The 26,431-nt window shown below is 37.0% G+C and overlaps 2 protein-coding genes across 8 annotated transcripts in view; both read right to left on the minus strand.

Moving 5' to 3' along the window:
• The window catches only part of LOC136028001 (zinc finger protein 239-like), a 79,528-nt gene extending 68,023 nt beyond the window's left edge, over positions 1-11,505 (minus strand). The window contains exon 1 of the mRNA XM_065705536.1: positions 11,326-11,505. The gene's annotated coding sequence lies outside the window, so the exon portion shown is untranslated. The remainder of the gene's footprint in view (positions 1-11,325) is intronic.
• The window catches only part of LOC136028000 (zinc finger protein 431-like), an 82,133-nt gene that overhangs the window by 30,257 nt on the left and 25,445 nt on the right, over positions 1-26,431 (minus strand). For 2 of the 7 annotated variants that reach the window (XM_065705531.1, XM_065705532.1), the window contains exon 5: positions 19,939-24,347. The exons of the other annotated variants lie outside the window; for them this stretch is intronic. In XM_065705531.1, coding sequence (XP_065561603.1) covers positions 23,587-24,347 — 761 coding nt within the window. In that variant the 3' untranslated portion in view covers positions 19,939-23,586. Of the gene's footprint in view, positions 1-19,938; positions 24,348-26,431 lie in introns of those variants that run through there. 7 annotated transcript variants of the gene reach the window in all.

Consider the following 26,431-nt stretch of genomic DNA (forward strand, 5'->3'; position numbering starts at 1 on the left):
ATGTGCCAAAATGACCTAGAATACAGATAATGAGGCAAAACCATAGCTTTATACACCTGGGCCAACAGACAAAAGTCAAACTTCCCCTTTTGTGCCACTATACAGCAATATTTAAAAGAAGACCCCTTCCGAAATGATATTCACCAAGTGTGATGCTCCAACCAGCATCATAGATGTCAAATTACAAAGAAGTACTTCAGACTTTTAAGTATTAAACTGGAGTCCAATATAGTCACAAACTTGTTGTAACTTGATAAACTTATCTTCTAGCCCACACAGAAAGCAGTTCAGATTTAGTACATCATCCACATAGCAAATCTAAGACAAATCAATACCACAGATTATAAATCATGAGCGACTTTTATTGTGGCTTTACAACTGTTATTAAATGCCGTTGGTGATGAAATAGCACCTTATCTTAGCCCTTTCTTTACCAGGAGAAGGGAATTTTCATGCCAAGAAAAAAAAAATTATATATAAGATGCTAGTACACTCATTAGCAAATAGTGGAAGCCTAAGTTTTATTGACCCTATTTTATTTGTAGCATTAAAGCTAATCATCTTGTAGTATTAAGGCCCAAAACTATTTTCCCCTATCATAGGAAATCTTTAATAGCTGCTATGATTTAGGTGATTGTGAGTCAGTTTTTTAGGACTCCCAAGATAAAAAGTAAAATAAAATGTTGGTTTCTCTTTTAGCTATGGATGTACTATGGGCAAGTAATTTTGTAACATGTTTCAAAAGAGTACATAAACTTCAGAATAGAACTATAAAATTATTATCAGAATTTTATGATTCTGATGAGGTTCCTGCTCATGAGCATTTTAAAAAGAATAAGTTAATGGATATATCCCAAATTCAAGATTACCAAGTTTTGATTTTTTTTTGTATAAATATTTGAATTGACTGCTCACTCCTGCTTTTGAAAATCTTTTTACTTTATTAAAGACCATCATGATCATAATACAAGAAAAGCTGATAACTTAACTCATGAGTTTAGGAGTACTACTTGGGCAGCTTTTGTGATTTGCCATTATGGTCCCCAGGTTTGGAATATTGTGCTCAAGGGTGTGAAAAATGTGCCTAGTCTTCTGGCTTTCAAGCAGTGCTGCAACAAGTACTCCAAATTTTTACTTAAGTATCAAGTATTAAGTACTCATTCTTTTTTTACTTAAGTATCAAGTAATAAGTACTCACCCTATTCTTACTTAAGTATCAAGTACATGCCAAAATTTACTTAAGTAGTACTTCAAGTACTTGAAGTATTACTATGTATTCTATTACTATGTATTTTGACATAGCTTATATATATATATATATATATATATATATATATATATATATATATATATAAATCAAGCCCAAGCAACCTTTTTGTTAAAGCCATTCTGAAGGCTTCTTAGCCCTTTCCCTTGCCTATAACATGTCCCCCCCGCCATTCCTCTCCTGAAAATCTTAATCAAGAACCAGACTTTCAATTTTGTCGTTTTTAACCATTTTCTTTGTTTGGTAACACACCCAACCAAGTCCAAAAATAATCTGAACCGATTTTCAACACAACAGCTTGAAAGGCAAAAGACTGTCAAAACAATTAAGTGCAGTCAAAAAAACTCATGATTGGATCAGACAGATCACATGACAGGATTACCAGAGTACATGTATAGTTAAGCTTCTGGTGATTAGTGTTCAGTCAAATCTGGCGCGTTTGAAGAAATACAGGGTTATTTTGAAACGTTGGGGAGTGGTTGAAAAAACCGGGAAAATAGAAAAACAAACTTAGGATTAGCTTTAAAACAGATAAAAGGCAATAAAGTAGTCCATTCTTCAATAAGCAAAAACCTTAGCAAAAAAAAAAAAAAAAACAACACAAATTTAAAAGTAAGGAGTCAATTGAATCAGTTGCAGACTTTTTTAATTAGAGAAATCAAAGCTCAATAAAAAAGAGCAGCAAAAATTCACACTTTCGGCATCTAGCTGAAGGTCACTGGCTGTCAGCGTGCTGAAAGAAAAGAACAGTACGAAAATGAAGTCTTGATTCATATGACTTCAGCTTTGCTGCACATATCGAAAACGTGATTAAAAGTGCAAATGCTAGTCTACTGACTTTAAACTATATGCTTAGGTTCAGTGCGAACACAGAGAGCATCAAGTATGCATACATAAAGTACGTCCGCCCCATTCTGGAATATACTTGCCCTGTTTGGGCGCCCTCAGCACTTAGAACAGTGTATCTTTGTCAGGAGCTTAAATTGGTTCAGAAGTGAGTGGCATCGATCATCTTGGGCCGCCGTGACATCCCCTACGAAAAGGTTCTGAAAGTGCTTGGACTGTCGTCACTCCAAAATCGGTATGAAACACTGATAATGAGTTTTGGAAAGTTCTTGCTTTCTAAATCTTAGCACCATGACATTCTACTTGATCAACCTCTACCATCAAGAACAAGAAAGCAAATAAGTTAGCTCCCGTTAAAGCAAGAACAAACTGATATGATAATTCTTTTGTCCCGGTTTTCGTCGATATGTACAATAAGAGTCAATGTTTACAGTTTGATTTATATTTACAAGTGTAGCTTAATTTTGTATATGTTTTAAAGAAACGCAAATCATCGGTAGCTGTCAAGTTCTGCTATTGAACCTGCCTACTACTACTTCGGTGACATTTATCACCCTCGGCGCCTTTGCAAGGAAACTGCCTCAAGTTTTCAAGTTACATTTCAGACGCGCAATGAAAATGTATGGCATCTACATCCTACATGTCTGGTTTTCAATCAAGCAAGCCGCATGCTGTGTAGTCAATTCAGATGGTCAGTAAAATTCCTTACAAACGTATATTGGTAAATCACTGGCCTGCAGCAAACCCGCTGATTCAGACGCATTCCATACGGTTGGTCAAACTGCAGAAGTTGCAACTTATCTATTTCTAGGAGCAGTTTTCACACCACGAAATGGCAAAAACCATGAAATTAAGTCGAAAATCTCCCGAGATAAAAGTAGTTTTTCTCTGGGGATGGAATATTCGGTTGAAGGTTCGCTTCAGTATGGCTCATTTTGGAAAAGGATTATTTCTAGGGTTTGGGCAAGCCATGGGTAGAATTGAAAATCATGAAATTATCCCTTTTTCAATTCTGAAAAAGGGATATTTTTTGCTTCTGATTTTCCAGATTATGGGTAAACTGTATGTAAGATAATAAGCCTTATTCTAGAAATTGGGAATCTACTGACTGAATCTTTTCTGACCAAGACAGTCTAATTTTATTGACACATCCCAGGTAATCCCCTGTTTCCAGTAGTGCCAGGTCTTTATTGAAAGCTGGCCTGCAGGTATTTCTTTAGTACATGTATCTGTTTTTCAGAAACTAAACACAACCCCGTGGTTAATACTTGAGCCAAGCAAATCAGGAGCTCTTCTTCACGTTTAAACCCCCCTATTTGTGTAAACGAACGTAAGAGTTCAACACCATAATAGCCCCTCTGTCAACTGAGAAATCTTTAACACTGAAAAATTTTAATGCAGAAGGAATAAAAAGTTGGTATATAACATTCAAATTTTTAGGCTCCTACTAGCTTTGAGAAGAACCAGGCTTTCGAACCTGTGATGTGCCAAGGAGCTACGCCTTGGACAGAGAATCACTCTCCCTTCGAAAAAAGACGCTCCACTGGCGCTGATGTAGGTGGTATGCAGTTGAACTTCCGAAAAACCAACTCCACCATAGGATAGTGTCTCAAAACTGAAACATCTTGTATAGAGTCACTTAGATACCGCAAGACTCCAACTCTTGTTGTTTTCATTTCATCCGACTGAATGGTGGCTTCCTCTTCGTCAGACATTTCAAAGAAATTATGTGGAGATCTCAGTAACTTAAATCCAACTATGTCTTTGCTGGTACTCCAACCAGTTATTTAATTCCAACCAGTGCCTTAGTATACTTGACAGATAGCTGGAGCTTTTGAAGCTTTCTTTCCAGTGACCGAACGGTAGGGAAAACTATCCCGAAGAAAGCTTTGTCTTCTACCTGGAGCATGTCAAGGGCTATTGTTATAGGTTCCAGTACAGAGACATATTCACTTAGAAAGTCTATCTAATTTTGCTTAAATCTTGGCTTCTTTAGTACGTCGCAAACTGTGGTCAGTTTTCCAGCTTGTTGGCATTCAAGAATTCTAATCAGTACATCATAATCAGAGTTCCATCTTGTAGCATTAGGGCGAATCAACTTTTTCTCAAAAACATCCATGACAAGATCGTTATTCTTTGAGCTGTGGCTTAATGAATTCCACACTGACTGACACTTTGTTCTGATGTTTAACAGTGCTCTCCTGAAGTTAAGGTCTTTTTCTAAGGCGTGCTTTGCATCAGTTGTTGCCAACAGGTTCAGCGTGTGGCTGCAACAGCGAAAATGCTGTTGCAAATACATCTCCAGCTCGTACTCAGACCCTTAACCTGGATACTTATGAACATGGTCACTGTTGTCACTCGTAGTTTCCGTTCCTGGTTTATTGTCAGAAGCTAAAGTGTGATTCACACTGCCACTATCTTCACATACAAGGGAAAAAGTTGTGGTAGCAGATTCACTTATGTTGACTGATGGTAACACTAAACCAACACGTCCATATTATCTGGCTTTCCCTCTTGAAAATCAATGTCTGTATCCGAGTCACCTTCTTCAATCTGTGGCTCAATGGCAAGCTTTGCATTTTGTTTGAATGCTTTCACAAAATTTGATGCATTGTCCCTCACAATAGCTCTCACTTTTTCTAAATTGGTGTCTAAACCGTACTCTCGAAAAATGCTGAAGATCATTTCAGTTATTCTGTCAAACGTATGTGAACCTGTAAATCTTCTAACAGCAAGAATCATTGGCAAAAAATGATTGTTACCATCTAAGAAATGAGCAGTAACACCCATGAAACTCCGATTGCTGCTAGACCAGATATCGCAAGTCATTGTGACGTAATTGGTTTTCTCCAAAATCTCAGTAATTCTTTTCTTTGTATCGAACAGCGATTGGTCGATCTTTTTTGCTAACGTCTCTCTAGACATTATTGGGCAAACATATGGATTGAGGCCACAAATCATGCTTTTGAAAGCTTCACTATTCACAGGGCTTAATGGTCGCATATCCGTCACAACATAATCCATGATCAACTGGTTAGCTTGTTCTTTCGTGCATCTTAGCTTCTTTCCAAAGAATTCCCCTTTTACAGTTTCATTTTCAGTTTCGTCTGATACATTTTCCAGAATTTCACTTTGTTTTTGCTTCCCTGATTTTCTTGAAATTTGTAGCTATAAACTCAGTGTATGCGGTGGGATGACCTGTCTGAAAATAAAAAATTCTATAGAGCAAGAACAATAGGTCCGGTGAATTCAAGCGGGATCCAACGCGGTGGTATTGTGTCAAATTCATTCCTGCACATACAGGTATTCAGACGAATCTGACTCCAGAATCGTCACTCCATCCATAAGTTACAGGTCCTACTAAATTGAAGGCAAAGTCAACTTTCTTAAAACTTGAGACCGCTGCCCTTGCCCTGTTTGAAATAGGGTTTGTGATATCAGAATTCGGTATAATCCCTAATCTTAGGCATCTTTGGTCTAGCTTTCATTTGGATCCGTTGCTCCATTTGCAAGTGATACTAAATTAAACAAATACCTCAATTTTTCAGAACTTAAAAACCACTCCCCCTCGTTTTATTTGTGCTAGGGTTTTAATCTCAAAACTTGATGCGTCTCATGGTTTTGGGCATCTTTGGTTCAATTTTCATTGATATCCATCATTCCATTTGCAAGTTGCACTGAATTAAATGAAAAACTCACCTTTTTTAAGCACTTAAAGCCCCCTACCCTTCGTCCTAATTAGGCTAGGGTCTCCATCTCCAAGTACCATGAGTCTTATGGTATTTGGTATCTTTGGCTTAACTTTCATTGAGATCCATTGCTTCATTCGCAAGTTAAACTGAGTTAAACGAAAAATAACTTTTTTACCACTTAAAGCCACCTCCCCCTCTTCCTATTTGAGCTAGGGTCTTCATCTTCAATCTTAATGTGTCTTATGATCTTGGGCACCTATAGTTCAATTTTAATCCAAATCCAACTGGCGGTTGTCTTGAATTTGCTATAATCGATTGCACAGACGGACGGACGGATCCCAAAAACCTATCTTGATGGATTTTTTCCACCATCCAAAAGTTGACAAGATGACAAAAATTAAACACTAATGGACTACAGTATTTAGGCAACATTTAGCACAAAACAAGGAATGTTAGCTCACTGACGACCAGTGAACTGTGAAATAATAATAAAAAAAATATTATATAACTTTTAAATAAAATTAAACTGAGTGATAATCATACTACAATTTTTCTGTCATAAACAATTACCTTATTTCACATTCAAAAATAGGACGTGGAGCTATATGTGAGTTTACTCTAAATCCAGAGGCAGACTTTGGCAGTTCAGACATAATGAGGATTGATTTTATCTTAAATTTTTGTCCACAAGATTTCTTGTGAGTCACAGCTTTAGTTGAACACCACCAATTCTCCATTAAGAGGTCAGTATCAGATTTTTTTTTTAGAAGAAAGAAGCTGAGTCTTAGATATAAATAAAGATTGGATCTATATAGCAGCTATGTAGACACTGTATCTTGAACAAGAGTACGAAAAAAATGTTTTATGACACAAATACCATCTGTCTAAATGCAATATTTTCAGTCTGAATCTTCAGGAAATCTGCATTAACTGTAGGTGTAGTATGATAATTTTTACTCATTACAAGAGCTAATAGCTGATATGGCACTTGTGACGAGGCGAGAAGAGCTAAAAGCCAAGAGCTCATATGGTTAGAGCTCAAGCAAAATTCTAAGAATCAATAAATTGATTTAAAAGGAAAATCAGAGGCTTAATGCCGGTCGGGATTTAAAATAAGAGCTCTGAGTCACAATGTACTTCTAAATATCAAATTCATTAAGATCCAATCACCCACTCGTAAGTTATAAATACCTTTTTTTCTAATTTTTCCTTTCCCTTTAGCCCCCAGATAGTCGAATCTGGTAAAACGACTTTATCAAGTCAATTTGTGCAGCTCCCTGACAAGCCTACCAATTTTCATCGTCCTAGCACGTCCAGAAGCTCCAAACTCGTCAAATCACCAAACCCCTCCCCTAACTCCCCCAAAGAGAGCAAATCTGGTATGGTTACGTCAATCCCATATCAAGGACATTTGCTTATTCTAACCACCAAGCTTCATCCCGATTCCTCCACTGCAAGTGTTTTCCAAGATTTCCCCCTCGAACTCCCCCAATGTAAAAAGATTTGTTTGGGATTTGAAATAAGAGCTCTGAGACGTGAATTCCTTCGAAATATCAAATTTCATTAAGATCCGATCACCTATTCGTAAGATAAAAATATCCCAATTTTCATGTTTTCCAAGAATTCCGGTTTCCCCCTCCAACTCCCCCCAATGTCACAGGATCTGGTCGGAATTTCAAATTTGAGCTTCAAAGCTCAAGATCCTTCTAAATATCAAATTTCATTAAGATCTAGTCACCCTTTCATAAGTTACAAATACCTCAATTTTCAAAATTACCCCCCCCCCAAAAAAAAAAAAACACCACCAAACAGAGCAGATCCGGTCCGGTTATGTCAGTCACGTATCTTAGACAGGATTTTATTCTTCCCATCCAGTTTCATCTTGATCTCTCCACTTTAAGTATTTTTCAAGATTTCTGGTCCCCTCCCCAACTGCCCCCCCTATGACACTGGATCAGGTTGAGATTTGAAATGAAACATCTGAGTTATGAAGTTCTTCTAAATATGAAGTTTCATGAAGATCTGATCACTCCTTTGTAAGCTAAAAATACATCATTTTTTTTAATTTTTCAGAATTAACCCCCCCCCAATAGAGCAGATCTGTTCCAATTATGTAAATCACGTATCTAAGACTTTTGCTTGTTTTTCTTGCCAAGTTTCATCCCGATCCCTCCAATCTAAGCGTTTTCTATGATTTTAGGTTCCCCCACCCCAAACTCCCCCCAATGTTACCAAATCCGGTCGGGATTTAAAATGAGAGCTTTGAAACACGACATCATTCTAAATGTCAAGTTTCATTGAGATCCTATCACCCATTCGTAAGTTAAAAATACCTCATTTTTTCTAATTTTTCAGAATTAACCCCCCCCCCCCCAACTACCCCAAAGAGAGCGGATCCGTTCTGGTTATGTCAATTATGTATCTAGGACTTGTGCTTATTTTTCCCACCAATTTTCATCCCAATCCCTCTACTCTAAGCGTTTTCCAAGATTTTAAATTCCCCTTCCCAACTCCCCCCCCCCAATGTCAACAGATCCTGTCGGGATTTAAAATAACATCTCTGAGACACGATATCCTTCCAAAAATCAAATTTCATTAGGATTTGATCAACAGATGGTCAATACCGGAAAAAGACTATTTCTAATTTAATCTAGTCCAGTCCCAGATACACCTACCAAATTTCAGTGTCCTAACTTACCTGGAAGTGCCTGAAGTACCAAAACCAGGACTGACAGACAGACTGACTGACTTTGCAATTGCTATGTCACTTGGTTAATACCAAGTGCCATAAAAAAGGCATTGAGTGGCATGTTCAATTTATTGGTATGTCATTTACATGAACTGTCATATTTTTTTGAAAATTTGTCATTTTTAAGAGCTCAAAAAGTGCTTAAGTTTGAATTTATGTTCGAAGCAATTATTATATTCGTAAAGAGCATAAAAAAGGCATAGAGTGGTATGTTCACTTTATTATTAAGTCAGTTAGGGTAAGACAACCAGTACTGGGACATTTTGATCACTCTGCCTATTCTGGGACAGAAGCTTTAATTGGATTACAACATGTCCAATACTGGGACAAAAGACTTTAATCTTGGACACCCAATCTATACATTTTTCTGGGTTGCTTCCAAAAAACCTGTTGTCTTTTGTCCCAGTATTGGATATGTTGTAATCTAACCAAAGATTCTGTCCCAGAATAGGCAGAGTGATTGAAGTGTCCCAGTACTGGTCGTCTTACCCTATATGAACTGCCATAAATTTACTGCAAGCCTACTTTACATATTTTTAGTTTCGTTGGAGGGGGGATTTTAGAAAGCCAAAAAATGGATGCCCTTCTGTAATAATGACAAAGAAACAAAATGCGATCATGAGAATCTTGTTATATGTAGTAATATGCACTTTAGAGCACTTGGAACGAAAGTTGACATTTACCAATGGGCCATCAGTCCCTGGAGTGATGGAGTGGCCCATTAATTGATGGAATAAGGCTAATCATGACAATAAAGAAAAAAGACACATGACATAAATACAAATAGGCAGCAAATAGGAGTCAGTTACCTTCAAATGCTTGTGGAAGTTGGTTGTTGCATGTATGTATCCCTTTACGGTTTTGTCAGGGCAAAACTTGCAGGATGCATTCACAGACCCATCTTGGTCAATTTCACCCTTCACAGTAAAGTACCTCCCTTGGAGTATAAATGGAAGTTGTTTGGCCATGCTGACTTTTCAGTTAGTTTGAGATTAAAGACAGTTATGACATGAAAGGTCCTGCTTCTTCTTTAAACATGCTGTCGGGAATTCATTTATTCACCACCATCTGTTCTCAGCAACTTGTTATGGTTTTTGATAATAGATGTCTATATTATGCAATGTGTTTTTGTACATGGCCAAAGCACACGTACACAAAAGTATTTGAAAAACAAGTACATTAAAAGTATCTTAAGTAATAAGTATTTCGTAATCTTACTTAAATATCAAGTAATAAGTACACCCTAGAGTTTTTACTTAAGTACAAGTACAAGTAATGGAAAATTTTACTTAAGTAGTACTTCAAGTAAGTGACAGCACTGCTTTCAAGTCACAGGTAAAGAAGTTTCTTTTATCTTGTGAGTAATTTTGATGTAAGGCCTGTTCCAGGTTGTCATTCTATTCAAGACATTTCCCTGATTTATTTGCTGTTAATTTTACTTTTTCTGTCTTCTTTTTGTCTTTTTCCTCTTTCTCTTTTCTTCCTTCATCAGTTGAGTTTCTTTTGTATTGAGTACTGTGATATGAATGTGGTTTTAATTAGCTAAGGGTGATAACCTTGCTTGCCCTCACAAGCTTATTGCCTTTCTTGGCAGGCAAATGGTGAATAGTGTTTGTTTTCTTTTCTTAATAAATTTATATCTCATCTTATAAAATACTGGTAAATTTATAGCAAACCATATAACTGGCTTTTGCATAAAATAAATATACCACTTGATGCCTTTTTTGTGGTCTTTACAAATATAATAATCGCTTCTACCTTAAATACAGATTTAAGCACTTTTTTAGCTCTTCAAAATGATGAATTTTCAAAAAATTATGATAGTTCATATAACTGACTTACCAATGAAGTAAACATACCACTTGATGCCTTTTTATGTTCTTTATGAATACAACAAATGTTTCTACAACAAATTCAAATTTTTGCATTTTTAAACTCTTAAAAATGACAAATTTTCAGTTAAAGTACAAGTTATAGGCCTATGTAATTTCTAACAAAATAATACTGTTTTCTCTGCCTAGTTTTTGACAAAATAATACTATATTTTCTCAGTGCTAAAATTATTTATAATAAGGTTAGTGCAGGTTGGGTTAGGTTAAAAGTGCTTAAATCTGACTTTAAGGTATTAGCAATTGTTATATTCATAGAGAGCATAAAAAAGGCATCAAGTGGTGTATTTACTTTACATGAAAGCCAGTTAAATGGTTTGCTATGAATTTACCAAAATACATTCCTGGGATATACTTTAGTCTGTAGACCCTTCCCTGAAAGTTTCATTTTCCCAACCTAGCCCCTTCCCAAGACAGCAAAAAGTAGATAAACCAGAATTTTACCAGAATAAGTTTTGATAATTTTTGAAATTTACAAGACAACCCTTAATCAGACCTATATCATAAAAGGAAATAGCCTACACATATTCAGAATTACTTTTTCAAAAAAATAGAGCCAATGAAATTTAGACAGGTATAGATACTCATCACATAGGCTATATAATCTATTAAGTCCTAGAAATAAGAAAAAGGTAGCCTAAACATAAAAACTTGATAGGCTATTTTCCAAAGGCAGACTAGCCTACGTTACTGGCCCTTGATTCAAGTCACACAATTTTGTTCAGCTATGTCAACATGTCTTACTGTCCAAGATAGCAAGAAGCCTTTAAACTAGAATTTTATATTCCTTGATTCCAATGCAAAGTAGAAATTGAATAACCAATAGCCTACAATGAAAACAATGTGCAACAAATAGAGCCGAAGAGTAAAATTTTTACGTACAAATCGCGAAACTGCATGCCTGTTCATTTAATTTTCTGGCCAAAATTTTACGAAACCCAGCGATTGAAATCCTTCCATCAAAATATTAAACGTCGAATACTAAATAATATATTCAACAGATTCTATGTCAAACAAATAGGACAATCACTAGTTTAAACGACGGGTGTGTTCCAGGCACTAACTGAAGTAATCAAATGGTTACTATTTCCATTCCCAGCAGAAAAATGGTTATTGTCCAATCTGCAGAGAACGAGAATAGTTACTGCCTGCAGTAATCAGAGTAAGCGATTTTATTACCGTGCTAGAAAGCACGGTTAGCCCAGTAAGTAGCTCTCAACAGCCCTGTTTAGTAGACGTGTATAAATCCATTGTTTCAACTAAACACGTTTTAAGATGTTTCAATGTGGATCAAGAAAGCTTCAGTCTCTGCGAGCCAAGAGTTCTGTTAACTAAAAAGAAGAAAAGGAAAAAAGAAATTTATTTCCCTTTACTGGAGTGACAGCCCCAAGTTTCAACAATGGATTTAAACATGTTTAAAATTTTTTTAACATTGATCAATATGAAAGCTTCAGTCTCTACTACCCAAAAGTTCTTTAACTAAAAAGAAGAACAAGACAAGACGAATCAGTTTCCTTTTTCTGGAGTGACAGTCCCACTTTCAATATAAAAAACAAGTAAGATATCCAAATAATATTCAAAACAAAACAGTAAAAGAGGCAGAAATTTCAAAAGTCTAAAACTATAGAGTATTCAATTAAGTGGGGTCCTGTAGTGGCGCAGTGGGTTTTGACCTTAGCTTGGTAATACGGGACCCAGAGATCGAATCATGCTGCAGCAATGCACTGCAGGGGCGACACAGGGACCTTAGTAGACAAGAAGCCTCGTTAATTCTATACAATACAAAAGCAATACAATCATTTAAGTGGGTTAAAGATGATGGGAACCATTTCATAGACTAATAAATTTTTTTTACTTTTTTGAAAATAAAAAAAACGGGGGAAGGGAGAGTTCCTTATGCAAATAGAATAACAAATCTTCCTTAGCCATTCTTGGCGCATCCCCCCGGGTGTATTGCAGTTCAAAATGGGCAGTTACTGTGCAGTAGCTGGAGTAACTGAAAAATATCCGCCTGGTACACAGCCGACTAGTGCTTCTTAACAATTCTTTCTTCTTCTTCTCTAACAAAATCTTCAATTCCTGGCTTCAAGACAGTGTTTTCTTTTATTAAAAAAACAACTAGTTATTAAGTCTTATAGTCTGATTGAGCTGGGTTACTGCTATGTAGTGGGGGATCCAGTAGTTCTAAATGAAAGTTGTCAATTTATGTCTTTGCCCATGTCACAAAGAAGGCCAAGCTTTGCTGTGATAGGTGATGTTAAACATAATCTCATTCCAAATTGTATTACTTATTGTCTCAGTCACCGTTTGTACAGAGAAACCAAATTTTATGAGGAAGAAGAATTAACAGGAACCTAAGATTATATAGCTTTTTTGTTATGTGTTTCACCAATGGCTTTTAGCTTCCATCAAAGTTTGTTACACAGGATTTCTAAGCTTTTTGATTAGAACAAAAAAAGATTAATATCCTTTTAAAGAAATCCAAAAAAAATGTAATCAAATATTTTCCAAATTACTTGTAGTATTTAACAGGATTGAAATTTAAGGATTTACTTATTTAAGTCCCGTCCATCCTCGTGGGACGTTTTGGGGCCACTTCTTTTGATAGGGCATGAACCAGGGCTCGGTACGTTGTTCTATCGTGTGCAGTTCGAGTCAACTCAACGATGCGCTTTCGGTCAAAGTTTTCAATCCACCTCTTGCTAGGTCTTCTTTGTGGTCGAGATCCGTCTATGGTTCCTTCGAGGGAGATTTTTGGTAGACGGTCGTCGTCCATTCTATTGACATGTCCGAGCCATCGCAGTTGTTGTCGCTTGATTTTATTTAGGATTGTGTCGGGGGACTTCAGCCGTCTTCGCACCTCCTCATTGGTCACATGTTCAGTATAGGTGATTCTTGCGATGCGACAGAGACATCTCATCTCGAATGCAAGTAGGTTACGCTCATTTTCGATCTTCAAGGTCCAGGTCTCACACCCATATAAAGCAATTGGCACAATCAGGCTGTTGAAAAGTTGAACTTTCAGCTGGTTAGACAGGTTTCGGCATTTCCAGATATTTGTGAGCCTTTTAAAACAGGAGCTAGCAAGAGCTAGGCGGCGTTTGATGTCGGAGGTATGACAATTGTCCGCTGTGAGGAGACTGCCCAGGTAGACGAATTGGTCAACCGTTTCAACCGGCTGGCCGTCGATCATTATGGAAGGAGTAGCTGCTTGTTTTTGGCGTGACGTGACCATAGCTTTCGTTTTTTTGGCGTTAATTTGCATGCCAAAAGGTTTTGTGGCTTCGTTGAGACAGTCTGCTTGTCTTTGGAGATCAGCGGCCATTGTAGAGAGCTGGTCGATGTCATCAGCATAGGCAAGCTTGTTTACTAGGACTCCACCTATTTTGGCTCCATGTTCGTCTGGTATCAGTGAAAGTATGGCGTGAAGAAACAGGTTGAACAGGTGGGGCGACAGATTACATCCTTGTAACACTCCCGAGGACGTTGAGAATTCATCAGAGAGTCCATCAGTGGTGAGTATCGGGCTTCTGGATTGGCTGTATATATTCTCAATAATCGTGACGATTTGGTCGGGGATACCGTAATGTGCTAGGAAGTTCCACAGACTTTTCCTCCAGATTAAATCGAAGGCTTGCCGAAAGTCAATAAAGAGATGATATAGGTCTCTGTTGAACTCGACAAAGCGTTCCATGAGCTGACGAACAGTGAGGATTTGGTCAATGGTCGATCGTCCAGGTCGGAAGCCAGCTTGGTATTCACCCAGAACGGAGGCTGTAATTGCGTGGATTCTACGTAGGAGAATTTTGGTCAGTATTCTATTCTAGTTTTATGACTGGTCAAGCTGATCGGGCGGTAGTTCTCACATTCTCTTCTTGAGCCTTCTTTGTGGATTGGGACCACTGCTGCCTTGCACCATAGCTGTGGGATGTGGCCCGTTGACCAAGTGGCTGACACAACTTTGTGGTACAATTCGACGACGTCCTCTGAGTCAATGTTAATTAGTTCAGCAGTGATACCGTCCGGTCCTAGGGCCTTTCCTCGTTTCAGGGATCTTATCGCTGCCTCAGTTTCTGATTTTAAGAGTGGTGGTGGAGGTTCTCGATCATTAATGGGGAAGGAGTTTAGGATGTTGGGATCGGCAATGACCTGCGGATTTAATTTATCTTCAAAATATTCCTTCCATCGTTCGAATTTCATTTTTGCGTCGCTGAAGGGATTGTTATGTTTGTCTAGGATTGCTGTGGACATGGGATCTTTCCTGCTAGACAGTTCACGAACTGTTTTGAAGAGTTTTTGACTGTTTCCGTTCCTAAACTGGGTTTCGCATTCCTTGCATTTCTCGGTAACATGGTTACGCAAGGCCTTTCGGACTTCCCGTTCGATTATCCTTTTGAGATATTTATAGGTGTCTCGGCTGCATGGGTCAGCTTTGTTGTTGCAGAGACGCTTTTGGTTACATAGTTGGATTATTTCTTCAATAATCCACGGCTTTTCGTCTTTCGTTTTCCTCCTGAGGACATCATTTGCTGTCTCCAAAACTGCAGAAGTTGCATGCTCAGCCAGTTGATCAATCTCTTCGATGGTAGTGAGGGAAGTGAAGTTCTGTAGGATAGCTCGGAATTTTGACGATAGGCTGGTGGTATAGGCGCCTTTTTTTATGGGGTCGCGAAGCAGCTCTGTCCGGAATCTAGGGATTCTTGTCGTCTTGGGGAGTCGTTTCAGTCTTAGCTTGAGTTTGGACATCAGGAGTGAGTGATCCGAATCAAAGTCTGCACCAGGAAGGGATACAGTATCCATTATTGAGGACTTCCAGCGTTTAGATATCAGCACATAGTCTATCATGTTTTCAGTTACTTCGTCGGGGGATCTCCAGGTGACCTTACGGCGGTGTCTGTGTTTAAAGGCGGTGTTAGTTATATACAGGTCGTTTTCTCTACGGAAACTAATTAGCCTTTCACCTCCTCCGTTCAGTCGGCCATGGCCGTGAGGTCCCATTACATCTCTCCGATCAATCTGATCGTTGCCCGTGATAGCGTTGAAGTCGCCCATGACGATGAGCATATCTTTCTTTGGTGTTTGGTCGGTGACACTTTGAAGTTGAAAGAAGAACTGTTTACATTATTCATCGCTTCGAGCAGAGTCAGGAGCATATACCTGGATGATGGTAAGGTTTGACATGGATCTCTTTAGTCTAATGGTTGCTATCCTTTCTTATACGGGCGTGAAGGAGATCAGCGCCTATTTTTGTAGTTGGTGAGAGGATGAATCCAACACCCTGTATGTGAGTGCCATCGGTGCGTCCCGAGAGTAGGAGGGAGGTTCCAGAGATAGTTTCTTCACCGGTTCGGGGGAGGTGTGTCTCAGATAGCCCGAATAAGTGCCACTTGTATCGGTTTAGTTCCCTCAGTAGTAGATCCATTTTTCCTGGTTTGGCTAGAGTCCGGGTGTTGAGTACAGTTTTAGTGAAGATGAGTCGCAGGGTATCCTCATCCCGTCCGGGGGTCGTCATAGGCCTATTATGATCGTCGGCTTCCCGTACGCGGTAGCATGTTCGTCGGTTTCCCCGTACGCGGTAGCATGTTCGTCGGCTTCCCCGTACGCGGTAGTATGTTCAATATTACTTCCATTCGCCATCATATCATCATCATCAAATGGCTAGGTTCGTCGGTTTCCCCGGACGCGGTAGTAATTCTGCTTTGATTTATAGAGCCCATAATTCATTTGTTAAAAGGAGAGTTTTCAAGGCTGGTTAGAACTTGCAGAGGCCGTTGTTCGTCGCTGAATCATCCGCCCTTTCGCAGTTGTCCTCCTGAAGAGGATCCTCCCACGATGATAATCTGCCATACCATACGATTTTACCCATTGTTGGGAGAAGGTTAGAAGCTGACAGGACATATCCACACGCCGGTGGCCCAGCTCAGTCTACATCAGAGGGGCCTTCTTCCTCCTCCGCCTGAATTTATGTCCCCCAGGCGAGGGTATCCCGGTTATATTTTAGGACCCCCAGCGGCTGGGTCCCCCCTTGGTCCGTTCCTCCATCACCACCGGAGGTACCCTGCATATCTGCAAGGCTTTCCCCTATCTGCTACCTGGGGACGCGCTGAGTGGCCTGGGGTGGGCCCCTACTGAGAAGGTGACTCAGTAGGTACTCAGCAATGTTTGAGAAGACTGGCTTCAAGTTATTATTTTTTTTTTTACATCCGTTTTTTGTAATCAATTAAGTAACCTTAGATATAGTCAAAATGACGCTATTTCCTTTGGGAGGTTCGAAGGGGATTGGTAACATCATACCTACTTGTGGTTATTTCAGTTTAAGTTTGGATTCATCACTATTTGTCATTTCTCTTTGTAATGGGTTCCATTATCATGATAATTTCTCCTCGTCTTAAGTTCGATATGTTATTTAATTGGGTTTCTACATATCTTAAGTTTTTAATTTTTACGTTTCCTAGAAATTTGTTATTGTTCATCAGTTATCACTATTAGAAGATTGTCTAGTTTCTATGTTTTTTTTTTCTGTTGCATATAATGTTATTTACAGGTATGAAGAAAGCACAGATCATAACATTTTTTGTTTTGTAGTACTTTTTTATTTGAGTTATGCCCGTCTTTTTCTCTTAAATCCTGTTGTTGTAGACGAATATGATCTTTGGTCGCAAAGGTGATATACACTGATGAGAATTAAGTTGGCAAGACGGACTGCAATAATAACGATAATACTGATAATAATGTGTCACTTGCACGATAATAAAGAGGGGAAAGCAAAGGGTACTTTGCTACTGTACTTTGCAAAGTACTTTGTACTTTGGTACTATGATAATAAAGAGAGGGAAAGCAGAGGGGAAAATGCCACACTTCAGACATGCACGTTCTATAGTAACAAAAGAATTTCCTATGTTTCAGGTGAGTGAATATACCATGATTTTGCGCAGCGTTAACTTCTTGTTCACTATATTAACCAACCACAGTTCCGGGTCTTTGCATCAATATCTTATCCCACAAATGCTTACTGTATTTTTTTTATCTGACCACCAAGTTCTTTTCCTTCAGATTCCAAAACTAACATTCTAAAATTATTTTAATTTTATTTGAGTATTTAAAACAGTTGATCAAATTTATTAAAAAACATCTTGGGAACAGCATAAGTACCTTTCGCATTTATTAAAGTTAGAAGTCAAGGGATTTTTTTTTTTTATATCACCCATCGTCCTTTCCTTCTGGCTGTTTCAAATGCATAGGGCCACTTACAGCCATTCAACAAACTGCCAGCCTGTTATAAGCACACAATTTAGATTAGCTTCAAGTCGTCTACAATAACATGCAAAAGTGGTGTAACTTACTTCAAGTAATTACCAGGTCATTAAGTAAAGTAAATGCCACGATACTTTCATGTTCCCTAATAAATAAATATTAAAATTTTTTTTTTGGCTAGTAAAAGTAATAGTCTGGACATTTACACACCACTTATACAAAATTCAGTGCTCAAAACAAAAATTTCAGGTTTTTCTTGCATCCCCATCTTGTTAAAGCCTTTTGATGTTAAATCTCCCCTAGACTTCAAGTCACTCCACCCAATGGTATTGTTTAATTTAACTTGTATTTATGCAGTTTTGTGAAAATAATTATTATTTTTTTTTCTATACTGCTCTCACAAACTTCTACATTTACTATCATAATATTGGTCAAATTTAGAGCTCAGAAAATGCTGCCTTTAACAGGATGAAAACAATATAGAATCAACATGGCAAAGTTATATTATTTTTTTTATTTTTAACTAATTGTACTTGGAAAACTCAATGTCTGCAACTTATATCACTTTGAAATAATATTTTAGCCCTTTTTCTATAAAATGGTATCATGTTATGGGTCTATAAAGGATTTAATATTGAATTTCCAAGGAAAGCAATTATTATATCTGGAAAGAGCATGGAAAAGGCATTGATGGGTATGTTTATCTAACATATATCTCAGTCGAAAGTAAAACAGTTCAAAATAGGGATGATACCTTTTTATTGACAGTGAAGTATAAAATTATTTAACTGGATATTTCGAACACATATACAGTGTTCATCATCAGCAGTACTGCTTGGTTTTACTGCTGATGATGAACACTGTATATGTGTTCGAAATATCCAGTTAAATAATTTTATATTTCACTGTCAATAAAAAGGTATCATCCCTATTTTGAACTGTTTTACTTTCGTCATGGAAAGGCAGTGTGGTCTTCGAAGTTATCTATATCTCAGTAATCGAAATATCTCCAAATTTACTATTTCACAGCGAAGAAGCAACATCAACAAAATCAAGAAGTGGAAAAATAAATGGTATGTATATAATTTGGTTTATATATTTACAAAATAAGGGGGAGCGTGGAAATAGAGAAAATTATTTATTACGCAGTAGTTTCCAGAACTTCAAAGGATTTTCTTCCCATCAGTATTAATTGTGCCTTGATACCAAATCAAGAAACATAATAAGTTTTGAGAATTTGAAAATATATTTTATAAATATAAAGGATTAAATATAATATATTTTATAAATATAAATATAAAGGATCTGGCCTACAATTCTAAAATGAAATGCACTAGGCCTGTTCAGAATTATACTTTCAAAAACTAAAGCTAATGAAGCGGAATGCTTAAAAATAATGTTACTACTTACAGTAAAAATTTTGACAGGCATAGTACTTATCACGTAGGCTATACAATCTACCAAGTCCTAGACATAATAAAAAGGGAAACATAGTAACTTCACTAACTTGACAATACCTTCCAAGGACAGGCTATTTTCCAGTCCCTTGATTCATTTGTTGCTGTTGTCGGTGTGGATTAGGGCTAGCATGATACTCGGTAGGCTTTTTTGTTGCTACTTTGAGTTGAAACACAGTGCTAATTTCGTATAAAAGTGTTACTTTCCAAAAATGTGTCGCTCGCACTCAGAATACTAAGACAAAAAAGGTTAAAACTGATCTTTCGGAAAATTTTGAATTTGATTATGCATGTGGTGTAAAATTATTGGAGAATTCCTTTTGAGATTTGTAAAGATGGAGAGACAACCTGACTCCACCATGGGGTCCAGGAATCTACAATGGTGATGATTGGAGAACTGTAATACCCTGTGGATCTGAATACCAATTCCATCATATGGATTTGATTCCACAGATGGATATTTTACAGTACTAAGAAGTGAAACTCCATTTGTGAGTCCGCAGCATTGTATAATCCCAAGAGGTCAATCTCCAATACAACTAGTTAAAGATCAATCCAAATAGAAATTATTCTGTATATGACGGGGAATGCCCCTTCCTTCGTCAACCCTTACTCTTCAATCTAAAGTTTGTCTTTTTGTCCCAAATTTTTAAGAGAAACTAATTGAGCCGTTTAATTGGAACAAGAAGATTTTTCAAAGCACTAAAAAACTTTAGCATACGAGCAAAGGGCAGCTTCCCTCTTATGCGAAATAATTTATGTTTGTTTTAATGTCCATCCTTACTTTCAGTTCAAACAACTTCGTTTCTTTTATTGTTAATCAAATCAAGAAACATTAAAAAAAATGTCCTTTAATATTTTTTTTCTGGATTTTACCGTCAATTTTCTTGCTTCGCCCTGTTTCTTCCTAGCACCATATACGAGCATCGACTGAATGGATAAATAATACAGCAAAATCTACCATTTCAACATTCATTTCTGTTCCTAAAGCATTTCGAGACGTTAAAGGATAAACAGATCAGATTTGGTCATTTTCGTACAATCACACTTGATTTTATTTTTAAAAGACCAGTCAAAATGAGAAAGAAGATATGCATTTATTTATGAGAAGAACAAATAACATTGTATTAAAGACGATTAACTGTGAGAAAGTGAAAAATTTATTGATTGTGTTTAAAAGGAAGGGGTAATGAATATCGAGGAAAGGCCTTGCCTCTTTACTCCGTTTATGGAAAAATTAAGAAAATTGTTAATACATATCAACAAGAGCCAAGAGCTCATATGGCACTTGTGACGAAATCGGAAGAGCCAAGAGCTTCTTCCCCCAAGTTTCATTACGATCCTCCACTCTAAGCATTTTCCAAAATTTCCATTATCCTCCTCGAACTCCCCCCAATGTCACTGGATCCAGTCAGGATTTAAAATAAGAGCTCTGAAACACAAGATCCTTCTATATATCAAATTTCATTAAGATCCGGTAATCGGTTCGTAAATTAAAATACCTAATTTTTTCTAATTTTTCCAAATTAACCGTCCTTCCAATCCCCCCAGATGGTCAAATTGGGGAGGCGACTATTTCAAATTTAATCTTGTCGGATCCCTGATACGCATTTTAACTTTCAGCGATCGCTATATTGATTACGTATCTAGTTTCAGATCTTCTTCATGTAAAAATTGGGGTGGTCCGAGATTCGAATATTAGACCTACTGTACCCTAAGCGAAAATCATACTCCTAGACCACAAGCCATACTTAAGAAGAACAATCATTTGTTTTATCGACAAACAAAATTCTTCTCAACTATCTTGTCCCCCCCCCTTCAGGTGGTCGAATCGAGGAAAATACTATCTCCATTTTAATCTAGTCTGCTCCCTGATGTGCCTGCCAAGTTTCCTCGTCTTAGCTTATCTAGAAGTGCCCAAACTAGTAACCCCCCAAACTCCCCCAAAGAGAGCAGATCCGGTCCAGTTATGTCAATAACATGTCTAGGACATGTGCTTGCCCTTCCCACCAAGTTTCATCCCGATCTCTAGACTCTAAACGTTTTCGACAATTTCCGGTTTCCCCCTCCAAATTCTCCCGATGTCACCGGATCTGGTCGGTATTTGAAATAAGAGCTCTGACACACTATATCCTTCTAAATATCAAATTTCATTAAGATCCGATCACCCTTTCGTAAGTTAAAAATACCTTGTTTTTCTAATTTTTCCAAATCACCCATCCCCCCACTCTCCCCCAGATGATCAAATCGGAGAAACAACTACTTCGAATTTAATCTGGCTTGATCCCTGATATGCCTGCCAAGTTTTATCGTCTTAGCTTATCTGGAAGTACCCAAACTGGCAAAACCAGGACAGACAGACCGACAGAATTTGTGATCGCTATATGTCACTTGGTAAATACCAAGTGCCATAAAAAATTAATTTACTATATCTACCAATCAAAATTCAAAATATACGGACAAATTTATAGAAATATTAATTTTTCAGTTGTATTTCAGATAACGTTTGCAACAAAAAAACTTCGTAAGGTCCTGTCTTTGATGCATTTTCAGATGTTCCACACTAAACAATTTATTCATGCAAATTTCTCAAGCATGGGGCTTTTCCCCGGTATTTTTTTCTTTAATTGCAAATTGTCCAAATGAGAGAATCTTTTCTCAAAAATTTCAAACTCATGGAACTTTTCTCCAGGGTTAATTTTTTGATACGATTTAAAATAGACCAACTAAAAGAAATTTTTCTTACAAATTTCGGTTACAACCCACACTCATGGTGTTTTTCCTAAAATTAATTTTTTTTTATGCTGTTTCATATAGTCCAAATTATCCAAAAACAGACGTTTGCTCAAAAATTCCATACTGATGGGGCTTTTACTCAGTAGATTTTTGATGCAATTTAAATTGTCCAAACGAGTGAATTTTTTCTTACAAATTTCACACTCATGGTGTTTTTTCTCATAGTGAATTTTTTGATGCCGCTTAAAATGATCTAAACGAGAGAATCTTCTGTCACAAATTTCACCCTGAAAGGTCTTTTCCCTAGAGTCAATTATATGATATGATTTAAAATGGCCCAAAAGATAGAATCTTCTATCGTCTATTCTAAAGGAGCTTTTCCCCAGAGTGGATTTTTTAATACGATTTAAAATGGTCCAAACGGGAGAATCTTTTCTTACAAATTTCACACTGATTGGGCTTTTCCCCACGATGAATCATTTGATGTGATTTAAAACGGTCCAAACGGGAACATCTTTTCTTATAAATTTCTCACTGATGGGGCTTTTCCCCCACAATGAATAATTTGATGTGATTTAAAGTGGTCCAAACGGGAATATCTTTTCTTACAAATTTCACACTTGGGGTTTTTCCCCAACTCGATGGGGTTTGTCCCCAGAGTGGATCTTTTGATGCGTTTTCAAATTTCCCAAACGAGGGAATTTTTTCGTACAGATCTCACACTCATGGGGCTTTTGCTCCGAATGGATTTGTTTGTGCAATTTCAATGAATACAAAAGAGAGAATCTTTTCTCACAAATGTTACACTGATGGGGCTTTTTACCAGAGTGAATTAATTGATGCGTTTTCAATTTGTCCAACCGAGAGAATATTTTCTTGCAAATCTCACACTTATGGGGCTTTTCGCCAGAGTGAATTAATTGATGCGTTTTCAATTTATGCAAACGAAAGAATGTTTTCTTGCAAATCTCACACTCATGGGGCTTTTTGCCAGAGTGAATTAATTGATGCGTTTTCAATCTATCCAAACGAGAGAATATTTTCTTGTAAATCTCACACTCATGGGACTTTTGCTCCGAATGGATTTGTTTGTGCAATTTCAATGAATACAAAAGAGAGAATCTTTTCTCACAAATGTAACACTGATGGGGCTTTTCACCAGAGTGAATTAAATGATGCGTTTTCAAAATATCCAAACGAGAGAATTTTTTCTTGTAAATCTCTCAATCATGGGACTTTTGCTCCGAATGGATTTGTTTGTGCAATTTCAATGAATACAAAAGAGAGAATCTTTTTCTCACAAATGTTACACTGATGGGGCTTTTCACCAGAGTGAATTAATTGATGCGTTTTCAAATTATCCAAACGAGAGAATTTTTTCTTGCAAATTTCACACTCATGGGGCTTTTCACCTGAGTGAATTAATTGATGCCTTTTCAATTTATCCAAACGAGAGAATATTTTCTTGCAAATCTCACACTCATGGGGCTTTTTGCCAGAGTGAATTAATTGATGCGTTTTCAATCTATCCAAACGAGATATCTTTTCTTAGATATTTCACACTGAAGGGACTTTTCCCCAGAATGAATCATTTGATGTGATTTAAAATGGTCTAAACGAGAGAACCTTCTTTCACATATTTCAAATCGATGGGGCTTTTCCCCAGAATGAATCATTTGATGTGATTTAAAATGGTCTAATCGAGAAAATCTTCTTTCACATACTTCACATCGATGGGGCTTTCCCCAGAGTGGATCTTTTGATGTGTTTTCAAATTTCCCAAAAGAGAGAATTTTTTCGTACAGATCTCACACTCATGGGGCTTTTGCTCCGAATGGATTTGTTTGTGCAATTTCAATGAATACAAACGAGGGAATCTTTTCTCACAAATGTTACACTGATGGGGCTTTTCCCCAGAGTGGATCTTTTGATGCGATTTCAAATAGTCAAAACGAGAGAATTTTTTTGTACAAATTTCACACTCATGGTTTTTCTCCTCAGAGTGAATTTTTTGATGTAATTTAAAATGATCCAAACGAGAGAATCTTCTGTCACACGCTTCACACTGATGGGGCTTTTCACCAGAGTGAATTAATTGATGCCTTTTCAATTTATCCAAACGAGAGAATATTTTCTTGCAAATCTCACACTCATGGGGCTTTTCGCCAGAGTGAATTAATTGATGCGTTTTCAAATTACCCAAACGAGAGAATTTTTTCTTGCAAATTTCACACTCATGGTGTTTTTCCTCAGAGTATACTTTCCGATGCGATTTGAAACAGTCAAAACGAGACAATCTTTTCTCACAAATTTCACACTGATGGGACTTTTCTTCAGAATTGATTTTTTGATGTAATTTAAAATGGTCCAAACGAGCAATTTTTTTCTCACCAATTTCACACCGATGGGGCTTTTCACAAGAATGAATAGCAGACTCTGCAGACACATTCTTGTAAACTAAAAAAAGGATTTTAACATTTAGAATACAAAGAACATCATTCCATCATAGTCCACAAGTAAGATAAAACGGCCAATTTTTTTTTTATAAACGCCAATAACAAACATAATATATAAAAACAAGTTGCATAAACAACTTACTCTTTTGAGAAGCAAAAATAATTATTCATATTAATTGAACTATACCTGCAATGTCCAAAACCAACGATCCGCCTAAATGCACAATCTACGAAAATCTATATTGTTTTTTAAACAAGACAATCCAACTTTTAATATCATATAACATAAGTAAAGAGCCATAAACCTTCAATAGACTATTCATATATTGTTTTTTTATAACTTCATTTGGAAGGGGGGGGTCGCATTAACTTTTTAGAGGGGTATTTAATTACAAATTCAGGTGTTGACTAATTTTTAAGAATTAAGAGTGATTGACAGGAAACCATTCCCTTTTTATGCATCTTTTTGTTACCTAGTACTCGATGAACATTTTGAAATCGCCATTGATTAAGAACATTCGAAAGACGAAACAAATATATTAATAAACTTTAATCAAGCTTGCGATAGTATTTGGTTGGTGAGTTGTTGCGGGTGTTATGGCCAATTAAAATCCACTACTCGAAAAACTATTCGTTTTCTATCGTTTATTATAACAAACTGCAAGTAAGGAGCGATTCCGCCCAGTAATACACTAAGTTTTGAAAACCAGGATTTCTATAACCAGGCATGGAAAAAATTCCAAAGCTGCCAGTAGCGAAATTCGGGGACAGTCAAAGCATTGGTACTTTCAGACAAAATCTACCAACGAATTTCATTGGGCCAAGAAAACTGCCAAGTAGCATTGCTACTATGCTACTCCACTTTTCCCGCGGAGGTTTGTAACGCGGGATACATCAAAACCAGTTGCCTTTTTATACGGATTTCAAACATTCAAAATTCGTTAAGCCTTGAAAAAAGGGACCCCCCTCCCTAAATTCGGACGATCTTAGGAGAGATCTTACCATCAGGTTCAGGTTAGGTTACATTTACCAAATATAATATTTTTTATTGGGAAACATACTGAAGTTTTAAAGACGGGGTACGAGGGGAGGGGGAGACTATTCATGGAGGGAATTTTCTATGCAGAAAAAAGTTTCCAGGTGATATATTAGTCAGGGGAGGGAGAGGGAGAGAATGGTTTTCCTAGCTAAATATGAAAAATGGTCAGAAATTAAATAAATATCAAAAAAAAATTTTTCTTTTAAAATGAAAAAGCAACATTAAAATATTAATGAACAAAAGAACCAGCCCAATATGATGTAGTTATGTCCCTTCCTCTTCCCTCGCCTTTTACGCTAAAGCTCGACTTTTTGTCTCAACTCTCTAAAAAAAAACTGCTCAAGCATTAGGTCTGTTGGAATTGAATTACAATTATCTCTAAGGAACTTTAAGACATTAGCGTAAACAGCAAGGGGTGAGAAAGAAGTTGGGCAAGAATTAAAGTATGATGTGATGAGGGGAAAAAAGACAAAATTCCTTTCACCTGTCTTCTTCAAATTTTCTGAGTTAATGTACTAGATCGAACTAATAATAATTAATAAATCATTAATTTTTAATTTATCGAGGCATAATTTTCGACGATTTTCTGTACATAATTTTTAATAGATAACTCTTTTTGCAAAGTTGTGAAAAAAATGGTGAATAAAAGACACTCAAAAAAGAAATGAACATCAAAATTAATATTCAACTAGGGAATGAGAAGTACACAATAAATTAGATTTTGTACAAGCACCTCGCCGAGCCGACTTTAGCATTAGAATAAAAAGAGCTAAGAGCTCATATGGCACTTGTGACGAGGTCGGAAGAGCCAAGAGCTCATATGGCATGAGCTCAAGCAAAATGATAAGAATCAATGGATTAATTTAAAAGGAAAATCAGAGGCTTAATGCCGGTCGGGATTTAAAATAAGAGCTCTGAGACACGAGGTCATTCTAATTTCTGAATATCAAAATTCATTAAGATCCGATCACCCACTCGTAAGTTAAAAATTAATTATTTTTTCTAATTTTTCCTCTCACTTCAGCCCCCCCCCCCCAGATTGACGA

The sequence above is a fragment of the Artemia franciscana genome, chromosome 6 (genome assembly GCF_032884065.1).
Source record: "Artemia franciscana chromosome 6, ASM3288406v1, whole genome shotgun sequence".
Lineage (NCBI taxonomy): Eukaryota > Metazoa > Arthropoda > Branchiopoda > Anostraca > Artemiidae > Artemia > Artemia franciscana.